At 42.7% G+C, this 16,450-nt stretch overlaps 1 protein-coding gene across 1 annotated transcript in view; it reads right to left on the reverse strand.

Moving 5' to 3' along the window:
• Positions 1–1,424: 1,424 nt before the first annotated feature.
• The window catches only part of rptor (regulatory associated protein of MTOR, complex 1), a 153,715-nt gene continuing 138,689 nt past the window's right edge, over positions 1,425–16,450 (reverse strand). Inside the window, 6 exon segments of the mRNA XM_047342165.1 lie at positions 1,425–3,935; positions 4,973–5,102; positions 5,484–5,600; positions 5,677–5,763; positions 7,242–7,369; positions 8,451–8,557. Coding sequence (XP_047198121.1) covers positions 3,867–3,935; positions 4,973–5,102; positions 5,484–5,600; positions 5,677–5,763; positions 7,242–7,369; positions 8,451–8,557 — 638 coding nt within the window. The 3' untranslated portion in view covers positions 1,425–3,866.

Here is a 16,450-nt window from a genome sequence, read left to right on the forward strand (position 1 = left end):
GCGGCCGACTCTTTGCTGCTGTGGAATGTTCTCCTCTGGTCAGTGTGTGTGTGTGTGTGTGTGAAGTAGTCACAATAATACTGTAGTGCTTGGGTTGAGGGCAGTCAGGCCGGTGACCTCTGATCTCGGCTGGCGGTGCTGAGCAGGTAGAAAGAAGAACAAGACGGTGACGACGTTCTTTGTGTGGAAAAGCACGAGGTGAAGATGATGATTCAGCTGAGCTACTGAAATCTGAGCCCGACTCTTACAGGACACATGGAGGAGGCACTGCTCCACTTATTACTTACATCGTGACATACAGACAGTAGGTGTTTCCATGGAGACGTCACTTTTGACCTCAGTGGTTGGTCAAGGCCCTGATTTTAAATGAGATCTAAATGATCTGATTAAAATGGAGCCTGAAAGAGTTCAATATTAAATAATGAATCTACCATCAGGAAGTATGTAACACTAGTGTCTCAGTTCACAAAGACTGCCTCCTTTGTGTGGTAGACCTTGAAGGCCGAACTCAAATGAGACGGTCTGCTTTACAGAAGCCTTCTGTGATCTGCCTCACTAGCTTGTTCAATCCTTATTGCTGTTGCCTAGCAACAGAGCTGCAGATGGAAATGATGGGAAAGTTTTTTTTTTTTTTTAAACACATGTACCATTAGCTGTTAGATTGAGTTGGAGCGTGGTACTCAAGCCCTGGACGTCTTGTCGCTTGTCTGTGCCATTACCTCTTTGAAAACCAGTTCATCACAGAAGCCGGTGAATCCTGGGATAGCTTGGGCCGGGCAGGATCCATCACTTCTCTGGGATGGAAGGACGCATTTGTAGGAGCCTTCAAAATGGAAAATAGTCGTCACGCTGCTGAGACCTAATTGGTATTGAAATGCAGCCCCTGAATTGAGACACAGCTACTGTGTAACATATTTAAAATTTGAAATGTGTAGAACTGGAACATTTAACATTATTTTCATCTTGTTGGCTGTTGTTAATTCTGTTGTTTCATCTTTAACAATGATAAATTTAAAATGTTGTGGTTTGTTCCCAACAGAAGTTTCTGAAGATCAGACTGAATTCAGTTTGAGGTGCTTCATTGATGTGTGAGCACGTGAATGCTTATGCACATCTTATTAGGGTTCTTGTTTTTATCATACATTCTGTGTTCCTTCAGTATTTTACAGTTCAGAAATAGGTAGTAAAAATAGAGTGAAGGCCTCTGATGAGTCCACTGGGCTTCCTGCCTCCCACTGCACTGTATATATTTAAATATTATCTTGTCATTTTGTACATGTATTTTTTAACAGCACTCTTTTTTTTATATACAAAAATAAAACAGCTCCAAACATATGAGAACATGGTTTTATAAAGAGAGATTCAGATGAAGTATTGATGAAGTCACAGCAGTATTTTGATTCAAAAACGTATATTCCAGACAGTCCGGTGCTGTATTTGGTTTATTTCACTGATTTCATCTCCTGTCCTTTAAACCACAGTCAGAAAAGCAGTCAAAAGTTTCAGTGTTCCTTTCTTACTAATTTGTTAAAGTCTCTTCTTTTTTCTCCAGGTCTAAAATCTTAAAACTCAAAGCAGGATGCTTGGAGATGAATGTGTGTCTGAGCAAAGGCCTTGACTATGTTGGCTGAGCCGGTGCAGCAGCTGAGGCCGGCTAAGGAAGCTCAGTGACGGTGGTGACTTCGACTGCAACCGGTTACAGACTGTGTGTTCCCAGTTCACAAGTCCACTCCTTCTGTTGGGAAAAAGCTAAGCTTGGGATGTCTGATGGGAAACTGAGTGGGAGAGGTGGGTGTGGCAGGAAAGGGAGGAGAGGGGGAGTGTTGGGGTCATGTTGTGAATGGAAGGGTGCATGGCAGGATAGTGTGTGTGTGCGTTTGTGTGTGTGTCTGCGTGAGGGTAAGGCTGTCCCCACTCTTTTCTTCCTGCCACTTTACTGAGGCCATGACAAACGAAATGCCAGCAGAATTAAAAACATACAATTTCAAAACGGAAAGAGAAAAGGGTTAAAAAATGCTAAATAAGCAAAGCTTGAGGCCCAGAGAAGAGAAGATGGAGATACTGCCCAAAAAAACCTAAAAAAAAAAAATGAGAGAAAGGATTCTTTACAGGTATAGAGAGTTTAGGAAAGATGGGCAGCTGTGACTCCACCCCCTTCAACAGCATACACATATCATGCCTCCAACAGGAAAATCAAAGCAACAACAAACAAGTCTGGTCATGAAATCAAAACAGAAACTCAAAGTTGGAAAAAGTCTCACAGAAGATTGAAAAACAGTCCAGACCATGAGGCGGCAGGTGATTCTTGGTGCGACTACAAGTTCTATAAACCTACAGTGCTGCATGCTTCGAGGGCTGCGTCTTCACTAGTAATAAGCCGACCCTTCATGTGGTTAGACAAGCAACAAGCAACTAGGGTCAATTTCTATCCACGTTTCCAGCCGACCAGCACACAACAGCCAGAATAGAGACGCAATGAGCTTTTGGGAGCAGTGTGCCTGTCGGCTGGGAGATTTTGCAGAGATTCTTTCATTATTGTTTGATTCCACATTGTGTGGTGGTGGACGTAGTGATGAGCAGAAACTTTAGACAATCACAGGAAAATCAATTTCATTGATATTTTGGCTGTAACTGATGTGTTGAGTTGATGGGGTGAAATGTACCCCAGTATATAAAAGAATCTCAGAATGATTACATGATTGTGAATGGAGATGGGAGGTTTGTATTGCTGTAGTGTGGCACCATGGGGCCCTGCAGGTCAGTGTTTTGACTGTTGCAAGCTACGCTGCTGTCACCTTCAGACTGAGGCTAATGGCTGATGTGTCTATTGGCTTGAGGCTAAATCGCAGGAAGGTTTATGTTTTATTGCTTTGCAGAGCAGGTAGGTAACCGCAGGCTCCCTGTATGACTGGGTGCTTTGTATCTAGACCTCCTCTCTCTGTGCTAGACATGAGGTTATGTATCGTCCTCGAGGCAATCAAGGTTTTCCCTTATTAAAGGTGATAATTTAAAAAACAAAACAAATAAAGCAACAAAAACACCCATCTGAGCCATAATAAGGAAAATATGATGTTTGGCACGCTGGGGTCAGGGAAGCCAGAGGGAGAGGGAGAGCATGGGAGCAGGCGTCTTGTTTGGGCATCAAGCCCAAGGCCCACTGTGGGGCACATCTGTGCTATAATTCATATTAACACACACACACACACACACACACACACACACAATCTACAAACACACACTCATCATGTCTTCCTGGTCCATGTGTCAGGATAGAATGAGTGCAGTCCAACATCTCTGTGTCCTTACAAATGTCCAGCTGGCAGTGCAGCAATACAGCAAACCTCTGCGTAGTTTGGCTGAGAGTCAGCCATTAAAATAAATGTATAAACACACCAGGGTCCAGCAGTGACCCGCAGTCCGTGTTTCCTGCACCAGTGAATGTGTTTTAACCGTGTCGTCCTCTGGGAGACCCCTCCCTCGCCATATCTGATGTGGGGTCACAGCTCGTTCAGGAATGATGCTTGCTGTGCGGCGACGAGGAGCCCTGGTGATCGCCGGGTACCACTTCTTTAAAATAGATCCTCTCTTCTTCTGTATATGCTATTTAAATATATGCACTCCTCTGCACAGCCAGGTCTACAATCATTAGCTTAATTATAAGAATGTGATTAAACAATGATAATAATAATAATAATATATATAGTCGTAGCAGTTTTTGTCAGCAGCCATCACTAGAACATTCAGGGTGGTAATTGCATATGTACAACGACAAAAAAGTCATTTACATCCAGAGCTGGAGGCTCGGGGTCAGAAGTCATATGTGGTGGTTTTGGTGGGGAGGGAGGGGTGCGATGAATGCTGGTGTGTTATCTGAGTCTCTTCTCTGCTGAGTAGATGGACATGTAGTAGTCGTTGCTGCCTACGGCCAAGTGCGGCTGGAGGGAGACAAAGAGAAAAGACAGTCACACAATCAGTGTAAACTCTAGCAGACAGTGAGTTGAGAACATCCCATTAAAATATAATCCCTTCTTTATTCCCTTCACTGATACCCTGGTAATCTAATAAAAGGCTTCTAATGGAGTAATATAGAGTTAGCTAATGCTAACCCCCTTGGCAGTGGGCCACAGTAACAAGCAGAGAAGCTGACGTGTTTGCTACATGAGACACCAGAACAAAGTAGTTCATACCAAACCTGAGTCACTCTACTGAAACGAGAATGGAACTCAGAATAGTACGCCAGGGCCAACAGTCCCCTTGTTAAACCACATTTCAACACTTTTATTTGGATCTGCACCAAGTTGCACAAACTAACAAATATCAATATATTCCCTAAAGATGCCAGAATAGTTCATTAAGAGCCATTAACTATTCTCTGAGAAATCAACAGAAACGTTGATAAACACCCTGTGGGTTCTTCTGTCTGACCCATGCCACACCCTTCAAACTAGTTTCATGGAAATCATGCAGGAGTTTTTGCATAATCTTGCTTTCAAACAAACAAATAAATAAACCAAGAGACCAACGGACGTAACCACCTTGGCAGAGGTTAAAATAGAACACACAAGCAGGTCAGAACGTTCACAGACTGACACATTGTTGGTGGAACCTTTATTATTGTGAGAAAAGTAAAGGAGCAACAATCAGAGGAAATACAAGTACTTGTGTCTCAAGGTTTTGAGTGATGCTGAGGTATGCTAATTTGGTAGCAGTTTAGATTTTCCCTAAAGCCGACTTCAGACACGACACTTCAATAGGTTGGTGCTACTTTATATTCCACTACCTTTCTAAAACAGTTCTACTGAAGTTATTTAAGATATTTAACACTTAACACCATCGGTTTATGAAATATTATACATTATTATGGAATAAATAACCAAAATGTAGAGTTATTGTGAAGTGCTTGATAACTACAGGCCTGCATTTAAAACTGTACGAGCTCTGTATTAATTGATGATGATCCGTGTTTGTTTACCCAGTTAGGATGGAAGGCTAAACAGCTGATGGCCCCGATCCTTTGTCCCATGAAGCCGTCATAGTATTTAATGTTGCTGATCACGTCGCCGTTAGCGTTGTAGACAGCGATGAACTGGTTCATCGATCCACTGGAGGCCAGAGGAACAAACAGAGAGAGGGAGAGAGAGATAGAGAACAGTGAGTTGAGGCAGTGTCTCAGCTTTAAACACAACATTAATCATATGCTTTCATTTTTTGGGGTGAAATTTCACCTCATAGATGGATGTTAATTGTATTCTCCAGACATATATTTTGTTTTGTCTGACTCATTTAAAGACGGTCAGTAGTTTATAAATCATTTCCTGTTAGTCAGTTCAAAGGTAAACAGAGAAAATCAATATTTCTGCTGTGACTTAATTTTTACTCGAGGCAAAGACAGGAAGAGCGCTCTGGTTGTTGGACCTGATCTTAAAGTGAAGGACACTCGAGAAGCTTCTTCTTGGGACCTGAGTCGACACAAACAGACTCACCAGGCGAACAGGTTGGCCTGTGGGTGGATGTCCAGAGCTGTTAACCCCTTCACCGTCTGCAGCATGTTGATGGAGTCTGGTGTCCGGGGTTCGAAGAATCGAACGTCTCCGTTGACACTGGTGGAGAACAACAATGTCAGTGAGGGAGAAAAGATAGAATTCAAATCCAAGTAGGAAGAGAGGCGGTGTGTACCTGACACTGATAATCTGCCCATCTGTCTCCTTCTGTATATGAGCCTTAACCACCCAGGCTCCGTGCTCCCTGTAGGTCATCACCCGACTGCACACACACACACAAAACAGACAGAACAAATGTCAGTACAGGTAACATGTAACTGAGTGTGTCCTCACAAGGATCTGACTGGATAGACATGAACTGTGTTGTTGCTCAGAAGCCCAAAACAATGACCACAACAATAAAGCTACTCAAAAATTTTAAAGCCAGAGGATGTATTGTAAAATAATCCACCGTACACAAGATAATCTAGTAAATAAAGAAAAAGGAGCCTTGACAGTCTCACTCTGTCATCTAGCACCCTCCCAGTTCCCCTATGGAACTTTCACTCATTTGTACGATATTGGTAAAAATAATACAAACGTGTTAAATGAAGTCTTCTAACTTCAGTGAGTGAAGTATATTCAGTTATGATCTGCATATGCAGTATTGCAAAAGTATTATATGAAAACTGACATTACTATGTATTCAGGACACTGTTAATGAAAGAGAGAAGAAAATAAATGAATGCAATATTTAACAATTAAAAAAATTCTGTGTTTTCTAAGCCAAACTGCAAAAGCAGAATTAAAAGCTTTTTTCCCAATGAAATAAAAAGCAGTAGGAAGACGGGGGAAGTGTTATGATATTAGATAAAAGAGTCTGATTGTGTTTGAACTTGTCTGAATTTGTTGAGTTCATTCCTCTTGAGAGGAAAGCTACTAAAAAAACAAATAAAACATGAATAAAATCTCCCTATGCTGTAATACAGCTGAGTAACCACTGGGTGACACCATGTAATCGTGGCTGAATAAAGCAGGAGCTGCCTCCTGAGACGTCTCGAGTGCTGAGAAAACGCCTCCACCTGCCCTGACCACCTTCATGGAACTAAACCGAACCTTAATTAACAACATTCCATAATATAATAGTGATACTAGCATTCTGACAACGGGTGTGGCAGGGAGTGCATCTGATTGTCCAAACAACTGGTAGAAACATCAAAAATATTTTAACTCTCCCAGCAATGTATAGCTAAGTTAAAATAAATCAATTATAATCAATTAACAAATATGTAAAAAAAATTGCCAAAAACAAGCGTAGGCTTAACAAACCCCTAAATTCTTCCTCCAGGCAGGCAGACATTGCCTGTCTACGTGTCCTCAGCAACATAGGTGCTGAACGATGTAACTCTGCCTGAGGGGAACTATTAAATTAGCTTTACTTAAAGATTTATGGGTCACTTCGAGGTTTAACTGCTTTGTTTTTCCCCTTTGAGACTGAAATTAAAATAATGTTTAACTAACTGGGGGTGTGCAGTGCCACCAGGGTCCATTAAAAGTGGTGCCAACCCCAAAGGGAGATTTACAGCACGCTACATATAATAAAGATAGATTAGAGAAGTGAATAATGCAGGACTCTGTAGGAGTTAATGCCCACAGAAACTGTGTGTTTAAATATTGGTGTGATGGGAAAAAAGAGGAAAATAGAGATGGAATGTAATGATCAAATGTAACTTTCTGATTAGGTCAGAGGCTGTGCTTTACCATTCATTAGGACCCATCCTCCTGTCGAACACACGGACAGATCCGTCACCCAGACCGGCAACGATTAGTGAACGCTTGGAATCACAGGACAGGCTGGTCACACAGCTGTCTGCTCCGGTTGGGATGTCCTGGTGGTCACACACACACACACACACACAGACACACACACAGAAATCCCCTGGTAAAGACGTGTAACAAAACCTACCAAGGTAATACTGTCGTTACAAGGCTAATTTCACCCGAAAGCTTCTTGGAAATCATCAATCATGAGCCCTGTTGACTGTTGGCTCATTTGCAGTTGGACGCAGCATCAATATGCAGCCACAGGCGAGGCTGGGCCATTTGTACTTGTATTAAGTCCATCAATCAAGACAATGATTAGCTCACTAAGGACCATTAGATATGTAAAAAGAAAGAAAAAAAAAGAAACCGCACTAATGGTTCTCAGCCACAGATTTACATTAGTTATCCAAAATAGGAGGATACTGTACCCTGTGCACATTAGGCTGAAATGCCACTGGTGAAAAACTGGAGGATCACAGACATGATGCTTTTGTGTTTAGCATCACCAGAGTTATTGGCAATGATTTGGTGAATATACTATAATAACACCTTCCAGAAAATCTTGGACCACTTAAACCTTGGCAGATAATATTCTGCTCAAATGTATACATTCCAGATCCTGCTCCACTTTTTGTGCGATGTTGATTTAAAATGAGGTTTGAAACGATCTGTGATATTTATATGGAATATTTCTACTTGCAAGGACTCCACTGTTATGGATTTATGTATTTGGTGAAATGAAGTCTGACGATATTGAAGCTGCAGTAAGTAAAACAATTATTAGATTTGTACCTTTCTGCCTCATGTTTGCCACAAGCTACACCCCTCTAACTGGGCTTAAAATGTTGCTGCATGTTAAAATCACTTGCAACCTAACAGTGCATATACCTCCATTTGACAAGATGATTGGCATCATCACACTGAGACACTCTTACAAAAAGGTGGCAATAAAGTTTGGATTTGGACTTCAACACTTTTCTAGCAGATAAAACAATTCTCCATCTTCCGAGACTCTAAAGAAATCACTAATCTGTTCATTTCATTGGTTATATTTTTGATAACAGACCTGCCGGTTTCTCCCCTTAATCAATAAATACAAAATGTATGTCAGCACTGTGACATCAGCATCAACAGGGGGTACCATACCTGGACCTTCATCTCCCGGTCGGTGTCCCAGATCCTGATGACTCGCACGTCTCCAGACGTCATGAGGAGGCCTGTCTCCTGCTCCCAGTCCACAACCATACCTGCACCTGCGTCACAGGATGACATGACACTTACATGACCACCCTGTCAAACACCCAAATAAAACTAAAAATGTCAGACAAATGAGCATTCAATATTACATTCTAGTGAATAATCTGTATACAATGTGGACTGTAGTATTTATTTAATGCTTTTAAACTGAGCTAATTTAATTTATAAATGAAACGGCACACCACTCACACAAACACAGCTGTTAAACACACTGAGCATGTGTCGGTCCCTCTTATACACAGCACACACAAGCTGTGCGAGGTTTCCGATGCTCTTGCTGCCACATGTGGCAAGTTAAATCAAGGATTAGTTCCTGCATCGCTGTGTTACTAATGAATCCTCCACAAAGGCCTCAGCAGGAACAAAAATGCTCACCTCCTGCAGAGACTGTGGGAGACTTTTAATGCCACTTTATAAAGTTCCACGTCACACATCAGCAAAGTTTGTGTTTTAGATAGAAGTTCCACATTCTTCGTGCTGACAAAGTGTAGTTTTGCATTTTGCGTCCTCCGTGACCAGACAGCCACTGGGAGATGCAAACTCTGACCCTGTAACTGAGCCTGTCAGCAGGTCCTGGCTTTGATGGCACTCGGGTGAGAAGGCGAGGAAGGAAGAGAAGCTGAAGACAGCAACACTCATAGATTCATATGTTGGCAGTCACAGCAGCAATGAAGTGAGCAGTGCCATCTCAGCCACACTTGGCCTGCTGGCTCAGTGATGCCTGGCACAGGCCTCTGGCTGCAGCCTGGAGGCATCGGCACGCTTCAAATAAGAGCCTTGTCAGATTGTTGAGCAGCATCTAAAATCCCCCCACTTTTTTCTGATGTTGGAAACAGATAAATTGGAAAAGAAAACCAACTTTCACAGTGAATAGATGCAGAGGAGACAGAAGGCAGGAGTTAAACTTCTCTCTCAAGCTCTCTTTTGTGATTCTTTGTGACTACTTCTTCTGTGTGCAAACCAATAGCTGTTTCTCAATTCAGGGGCTGTGTCCTTCGTTGGCCATGTAGACAGCGAAGGCTGAACCGAAATGAGAGGGTCTGCTCTACAGAGGCTTTCAGCATCACCAGCCCATCCCATCCTCATTGCTGTTGCCTAGCAACAGAGATGCAGTTGGGCATGCCTAAAAGTTGTAATGCCCCTTTGCTCTTTAACATTTGTACCATTAGCTATTTGGTTGAGTTGAAATGTGATACTCAAGCATTGGACATCTCATCGCCTGGCAGCACCATCAACCCTTTGACGAAGCACAATGAATCCTGGGGTAGGTTGGGGATGGAATGATGAATTTGTCGGCAGTATTTATAGGAGCCTTCAAAATGGGACAGTCTAGTCGGGCAGCTATGACCCAATCAGTCTTCAAATACAGCCTCCGAAGGATGCAGCCACTGAATTGAGACACAGCTAATGATTGTATATAAGGAGTGAGGACATGACAGCTCCCTAAAAGTAAAGTCAGGGCAGATTCATCGCCCCCAATTGATAGACTGATGTATAGATCATAAACCCCGCCCCCATCTGGTAATGTCTTTGAGATCCCTGTGGTGATACTGATGTAGGATTCTATGACTTTGGCATAAATGGGCGTTCAGCTGCAGTTGGAGAACCTCATCTAACATAAAACAGGGAGCTGAGAGATGCTATATTGAGCATCTTTCAAATGCTATTTTGTAAATGTAAGGTTGTGGTAGAGGGGCAAGGAAAAAACACTACAGAAATAAAAGTACTCATGAAAAAACTCACACACACACATCTTTCTCTTATAAGAATCACTTTCACCACAGATGCTACAGAAACAGCCTTACTTTCTCTTCTCTAGTATTGAACCATGCCTCACTCCCTTCCTTCCTTTCCTCCTCCCTCTGTTTTCGTCACTTCCTCCTCCTGCTTTCTCCCGATCAATAGTTATCTATCAGTCACCCACTTGTGTTATATATTCATTCTTCAACACTGTCTTCATTTTAAGTGGCCCCTCTCATGCAAGGACATCATTACTTCGATCTTCCCTAGCCTTGAATAATAATTGTGAATATTTGTAGCATAATTGCATCTTTCCCTCTCCTCATCTCTTTCTGAGCTTCCTGCATGAGTCGTGACTTCCCGTACTGTTACTTCAACTGAACCATCTGTGACCATCCTTCCTACTTGGTTTTACTTGGCTAGGGTTGTTGGGGAAACCCAAGCCCCATGTGGCAACTTCAAATCTGTTACGTCACCTAGCCCCCTCTAGCATCACATCACGCCACCGGTAGCGTGGGCTTATGTGCGAGGAGGGGTAGCACACAGGGAAAACCACTTCACAGGACTGTGCTCAGTCAGCGGCGCGCTCACAGTCACATGCGGCATGCTTGATGCAGGCTCATTTCAGAGGCTGCGAGAAGAGAGAAGGCATTCCCTTTGAAGCCGGCAGCTCAGAGACAAAGATCTGGGTTACAATGAGAGGGGAGGAGAACAGAATATTCCCCAACACACTAAAACTTGTGAATGTATTTCCTCTTAACTACGCAGTGCACGTCACCCAACCTTCTTAAGCTTTAGATTTAGCTTTTTTTTTTCCTGTTTATGCACCATTCTCCCTGTGTTCGTTCAAGATGAGAGATCCACTGGAGCCACAATAAAATATGTATGAGAGAAGATATAGCAGACTGCACTCTCTCCATCTTCACCATGGCTCGATTAACCTTCCCGGTGTTTTCTCTGATTCGCTGGGAAATGTCTGAAGTTCGGCTGTGGTGGAATATTATATGACCCATTATATGTTGTGGGTATTTGATTAAAAAAATGATTTAAGGAATACAGTATATGTTAGAATGAAAAAAAAAAAAATCACATAGGGCTCTATTCTAATGATCAAAGCACATGATCTTAAGTGCATTGCATAAGCATAATTAGGGTGTGTCCAAATACACTTGAGCTATAAACGCTTTAATGTTTGCACTTAGTCTCTTTATTTAACATGAATGTGGTTTGGGCATATCAGGCAAAAACAATCAATCAGAGCAACATCTCCCATTCCTTTTAAAAGCCAGGTGTGCTTGCACCATAGCAGATTGATATTATAAGGGCGTCTGTGTGTGTAATAATTAGAGAGTATGTGTGGTGTACACCAGCCTCTGTAGATGTACATTGCTATCCAGTTCACACAGAGTAAACCTAAAGAAGTTGGAGTTTTGGGGCCACAAGCAGGAGCCTACTTTACCAGACTGACCAGCCTCTGTCCATCTCTTCCATCATCCCTCTCTGGCTCTCCTTCCAGGTTCTAACTGCTTCTCTCTCTGTTGGGGTAGCTGAGAACAGCTCAGACAGGAGAGGTGGACTCAAAGCCTGATGTGCAGTGTTTTCCCTCTATATTTGTCTCCTGTTCACCCCACCACAAACTTGAGAACCACTGCCCTAGTCTCACTTCATTGCCTTGTTAACTCCACTTTTGTTCTCCACTTCAGGCGACCAAAACCTTCTGACTCCAATCAAAAATGTTTACTGGGCGTTCAGGGGGTCAGAGCTCTCAGATCCATGACCCTTAAACCTGAAAAAACTAAATCTGTTTTGTCTCCGGTGGTCAACACTCAGTGGCTCAAAACAGGGAGAAAATTCAGCCTGAGAGGGAACATATGTGGGCCTGAGCGGGTCTTAGTTACCCACACAGAAATCAATACAGACACGGAGAACAGAGACGAGAGAAAGAAGAGGAGGAGCAAAGCAGTGTGGGCAATGCTTCCTCAGCTGTAAATCTAACCACCTTACGGAGGAGGAATTACACATAGCTTTAATGTTGTTTCTCTTTAAGCATGGTCTCTCGGCCTCTTTGCTTGAGATCAAATATTCTTCCAAATAATGATAATGATAAAGTTAGAATGTTTTAACTAACAGCTGGGCTCCTAACAGTTGTGGTAGATCATGCTGAGCCTGTAACAGTATGATGAGGCAATCCTTAATTTACGATTTATCTATGCCTTTGCAAAAATATCTTTGATTCAATCATTTCTCTCTGGAGAAGCCACCTTCCTCTTGATTCTTATTCGGTACCATTATCTACTGAAATGGACTGGCTCTCCCACACACTGCAGCTCATTAAACGTCGACCTTCCTGGTTCTTCTCTCCCTCAGCATTTTTCCCTCTCTTCATTCATCCTGTTTGCTTTGAAAAGGTCCTCCAGGAGTTGGGTAATAAACCCTCTCCAGGATTACCAGGGACTTACCCAGCAAACACCAGTCTCTAATAGAAGATGATGTAAACTATGGGAGTGCTCTGACTGGCAGGGAGACGTGCCTGCTGTGGCATTTGTCTAACCTTTGGAGGCAGAGGCCTGGCATTCAGGTAAAGGGAGGTAAAATGCTTTGACCTGACTGGTTGACAGACCGTGTTGAAAGGAGCCATATCCAACATGATATTAGCACTTGTTGACCTGATACTTGTGGACAGGGGACTAAGATTAAATTCTCAAATCCTTTGACATAATTCATAACAAGGGAGACCCCTAACAGTTGGAAATTAAAACTCTTCAGGCGACTTTACAGAATCTACACTTTTTGAAATATGGATAAGAAAGTTAATCTTCCGAGGCCCTATTATTATTATTTAACATCTGAGATCACTGTGCACATCTGTATTCAACAAATCCTTAAACACAAACATATTTAAGGTCTATTCTAATGTAAACGTCAGTTCTACTTTATAAATGTATGTAAAGGTCAACAAATTATAACTAGTGTAGATCTGTGCTTGGTCTAAAACCGAGAATAGAAACTGACCAATACTCCCATTCTACAACCCTCATACCCGCCCCATACTGAAAAACATGAGGCCCAATCTCAACATGAGATTAAGGGAAATATTTTGTTTTATTTCTTATTTATTACACAGAAACACATCCCGATTTGGCACATGACCAGTTGCCTAGTTTCCAATACAAATTGCAGACAAAAGAAACGAGTCCACCTTGAGGATTCATGTCTCATTTTCATGAAACACGAAAAAGTACGTCTGTCTCCTCACCAAGTCCCTGGTCCTGGATTTAGCAAACTTTCAGAGACCTGATGTTAACAAGGCACCAGGGAGAGTAGGGGAATTTAGAGCAGGACATGGCGTCTGCCTCCCTAAACCCAAGATGACAGGAATGTCCTACTTTACCTATGCAGCCGCAAGAAAGGGCACATATTAAGAAGATTAACAGAGGAATAAAAAAGGATCCATAATCCTTAGCAACTGCAGGTGAAGGAATGAGAAGAAGGTAAATGAAGAGGAGTAAACATGATTAACAGTAGTTGGTTCAGGACTTAACTACTGACTGCTGAACAAACTCCAACATGGATAATCAGAATCTGGGTTTGTGTTGTGTTGGGTGTGTCCTTCCCACCAGCCTTTAACAAACACTACCATCACAACAGTCTCCACATTGACATTTTTATTTGATCTGATCTAACATCGGCCTGTTTACTTATCTGCTTCTTCTAACCACGTCTGACTTTACATCTTGAGAATATTCCGACTCTCCCTTGTGTTTTTGTCCCAAAACTCTCCCTCCAGTGACATACATTGCATACTAAAGCAGTTGCCCCAGAAGGAGATTCTCCAGCCTTTGTCAGCCCCAATCCCCACATTTCACTGGTTTCGGTGGAGCTTAGTGGGCTGATCCGTCCAGCGAGACAGACTGGGTGGCTCTGTGCTATTAAAATCACACAGCACCAACACCCGCCCAATTAAACACTGACACCTACGGGACCAGCTTAAATTAGTGGAGTTTTTTTAATACATGAAAGAGGCCATTTTTGTGAGGTGAGACGAGTAATGAGGGCAGTGTCTGTGCCAAAATAGAACCTGGGCTTACCCAAGAAAAAAGTTATTGTCTTCTTTACATAAGCACCTGTGTTTTTGGATATGGATTTCAGTCAAATAACCATAAATAAATTAGCTCCCTGAAACAGTGATTGTCCAATTGTGGCTTATTGCCAATTCTGGGCATGGCAGGCCTGTCTAGGCTGCGTCTTTATTGGTTTTAGATTCCAACAACCACAGCCAACATTACCACGATAATGTTTATGCCTCACTTTCCACAACTTGCCAGTTTGGCGGTCTATTTAAACAACAAAGATTTCCCATCACTCCCTTTGCTTGTTAGTGCCTCTGCTGCCTCACGCCAGTATCTAAATAACACCTACAGGCAGGGAGGTTAAAGATATTAACTCATCACTCCCCCATTATATCTATGTAATCATTTGTAAAAGCCTAGATGCAAAACTCTAACTTTGTTCCACTGCTGCAATAAACATTTCAAATGTTACTTGTCGGACCAAAATAGAGAGAAGTATGTAAGTTAGACAACCACACAAGAGTCATGTTAGAATTAAATAAAAATCTGATCTGACATTTTTCTTGATCAGCCTTGCAATGCTGACTTTTTGACCGGAAAGTTCAGCTTAAGCATTTAGCATCAGTCTTGCACCATGATATCATAATTATCATAATGAAGGGAGGCTTTTACAGGGTTTTCTTTTTAAAACGAGTCACCTGGGAACTAGAGTCATCTGCAGAGGATGCATTGTAAGCTGACCCATTAAGCCAACCTAGGCTTAATTAGCTTGTGCTAAATGAACTGCTACAACTGTCATAATTTCAGCTGGCAAATCGAGGTCTGCTTTTGTCTATATCTTTCTGAAATGAAGAATCCATTGTTTCAAACATGACAGAGTTCAAGCGCTAAATCTGTCCCTGTCTGGACTGAAAGCCAGAATTGTGTAACAACCGTAAGTAGGGACAGCAAGTCTTAGCATTTTATTAAACATAAGTACTGTGTGTCCCTTGCAGAAATGCAATAATGTTTGTTTCTTCATAGTACTGCCAGGGATGGAGTGATGGAGCATCACAAGACAGATGAAAGGATGAGGGATGGTAGGGGAATAGAAGCAAACATAAAAAGAGGCACACTGCCGGCTGTTTAGTGCAGCACCTTTGCTCTGGGAGTGAGGGGATAGAGAAGAGAATGGCGTCACTTACCTCCTTGCTTACTCCTGTCAAGATATATGGAGACCCTTCTGGCAAGACCTGCGAGCGGAGGGGGAGGAAGCAAGTGCAAGGGGGAAGAGGTAGGGGAGGGAGGAGAGCGGGATTGCAACAAAGCAAGCACAAATTAGCAAGGATCCCATAGCATGCAGACACACACGTTCATTCATACACTTAAAAAGAGTGACTTCAGGAGTGTATTCCACATGCATTCAATCAGCAGAGGGATGAACAAGGCTGCTGTTTCCCAGAGTGTCGTCTCTCAAATGACTAACAGATATGATGGGATGGAAGAATGAAAGCAGAGAGACTGAAGTGTTAGCAGAGCTGCTGCCTTTGCATCACAAACAGCGGCTGTGGAAGCTGCACAAGGTCCCAAACCTCTGAGCCTGCAGGGCACAGAATCACAAATCCCTTTGCCACAGGACAGAAAGCAGACAGGGGGGAGCTGCTGCTGGACGAGAGAGGACCCTGGGTGTGAATGTGCATGGGAATGAGACTCTGAGCGAGGTTGGCAATGAAAAGGACACATGGTCATAATTTAACTGGGGAAGAAGTTGTGTGTGGTTAAAGACATCCATTCATTTAAATCACAGCAAGAGTTGTTGTTGTGGAGGTTTATATCATGGGGAAAACTGCCTACTGCCTTGTTCAGCCTCGCTGTTGAGGGGGAACAATCACAAAACAATATCAAAAGAACCAGAAAAGTAACAAGAGGCCACACACAGACAAAGTCTACAGAGATGGACACTGATGAAAAAAACAGCACACAAGCCTGTTATTGGATGACAGGGATGGGATGAGGGAGGACAGGCTGTGTAGGTCTGTGTGCGTGCGTGCGTGCGTGCGTGCGTGCGTGAGAGAGATAGAGATAGTTTCTGTGTCTGCC

The sequence above is a fragment of the Hippoglossus stenolepis genome, chromosome 2 (genome assembly GCF_022539355.2).
Source record: "Hippoglossus stenolepis isolate QCI-W04-F060 chromosome 2, HSTE1.2, whole genome shotgun sequence".
NCBI lineage: Eukaryota > Metazoa > Chordata > Actinopteri > Pleuronectiformes > Pleuronectidae > Hippoglossus > Hippoglossus stenolepis.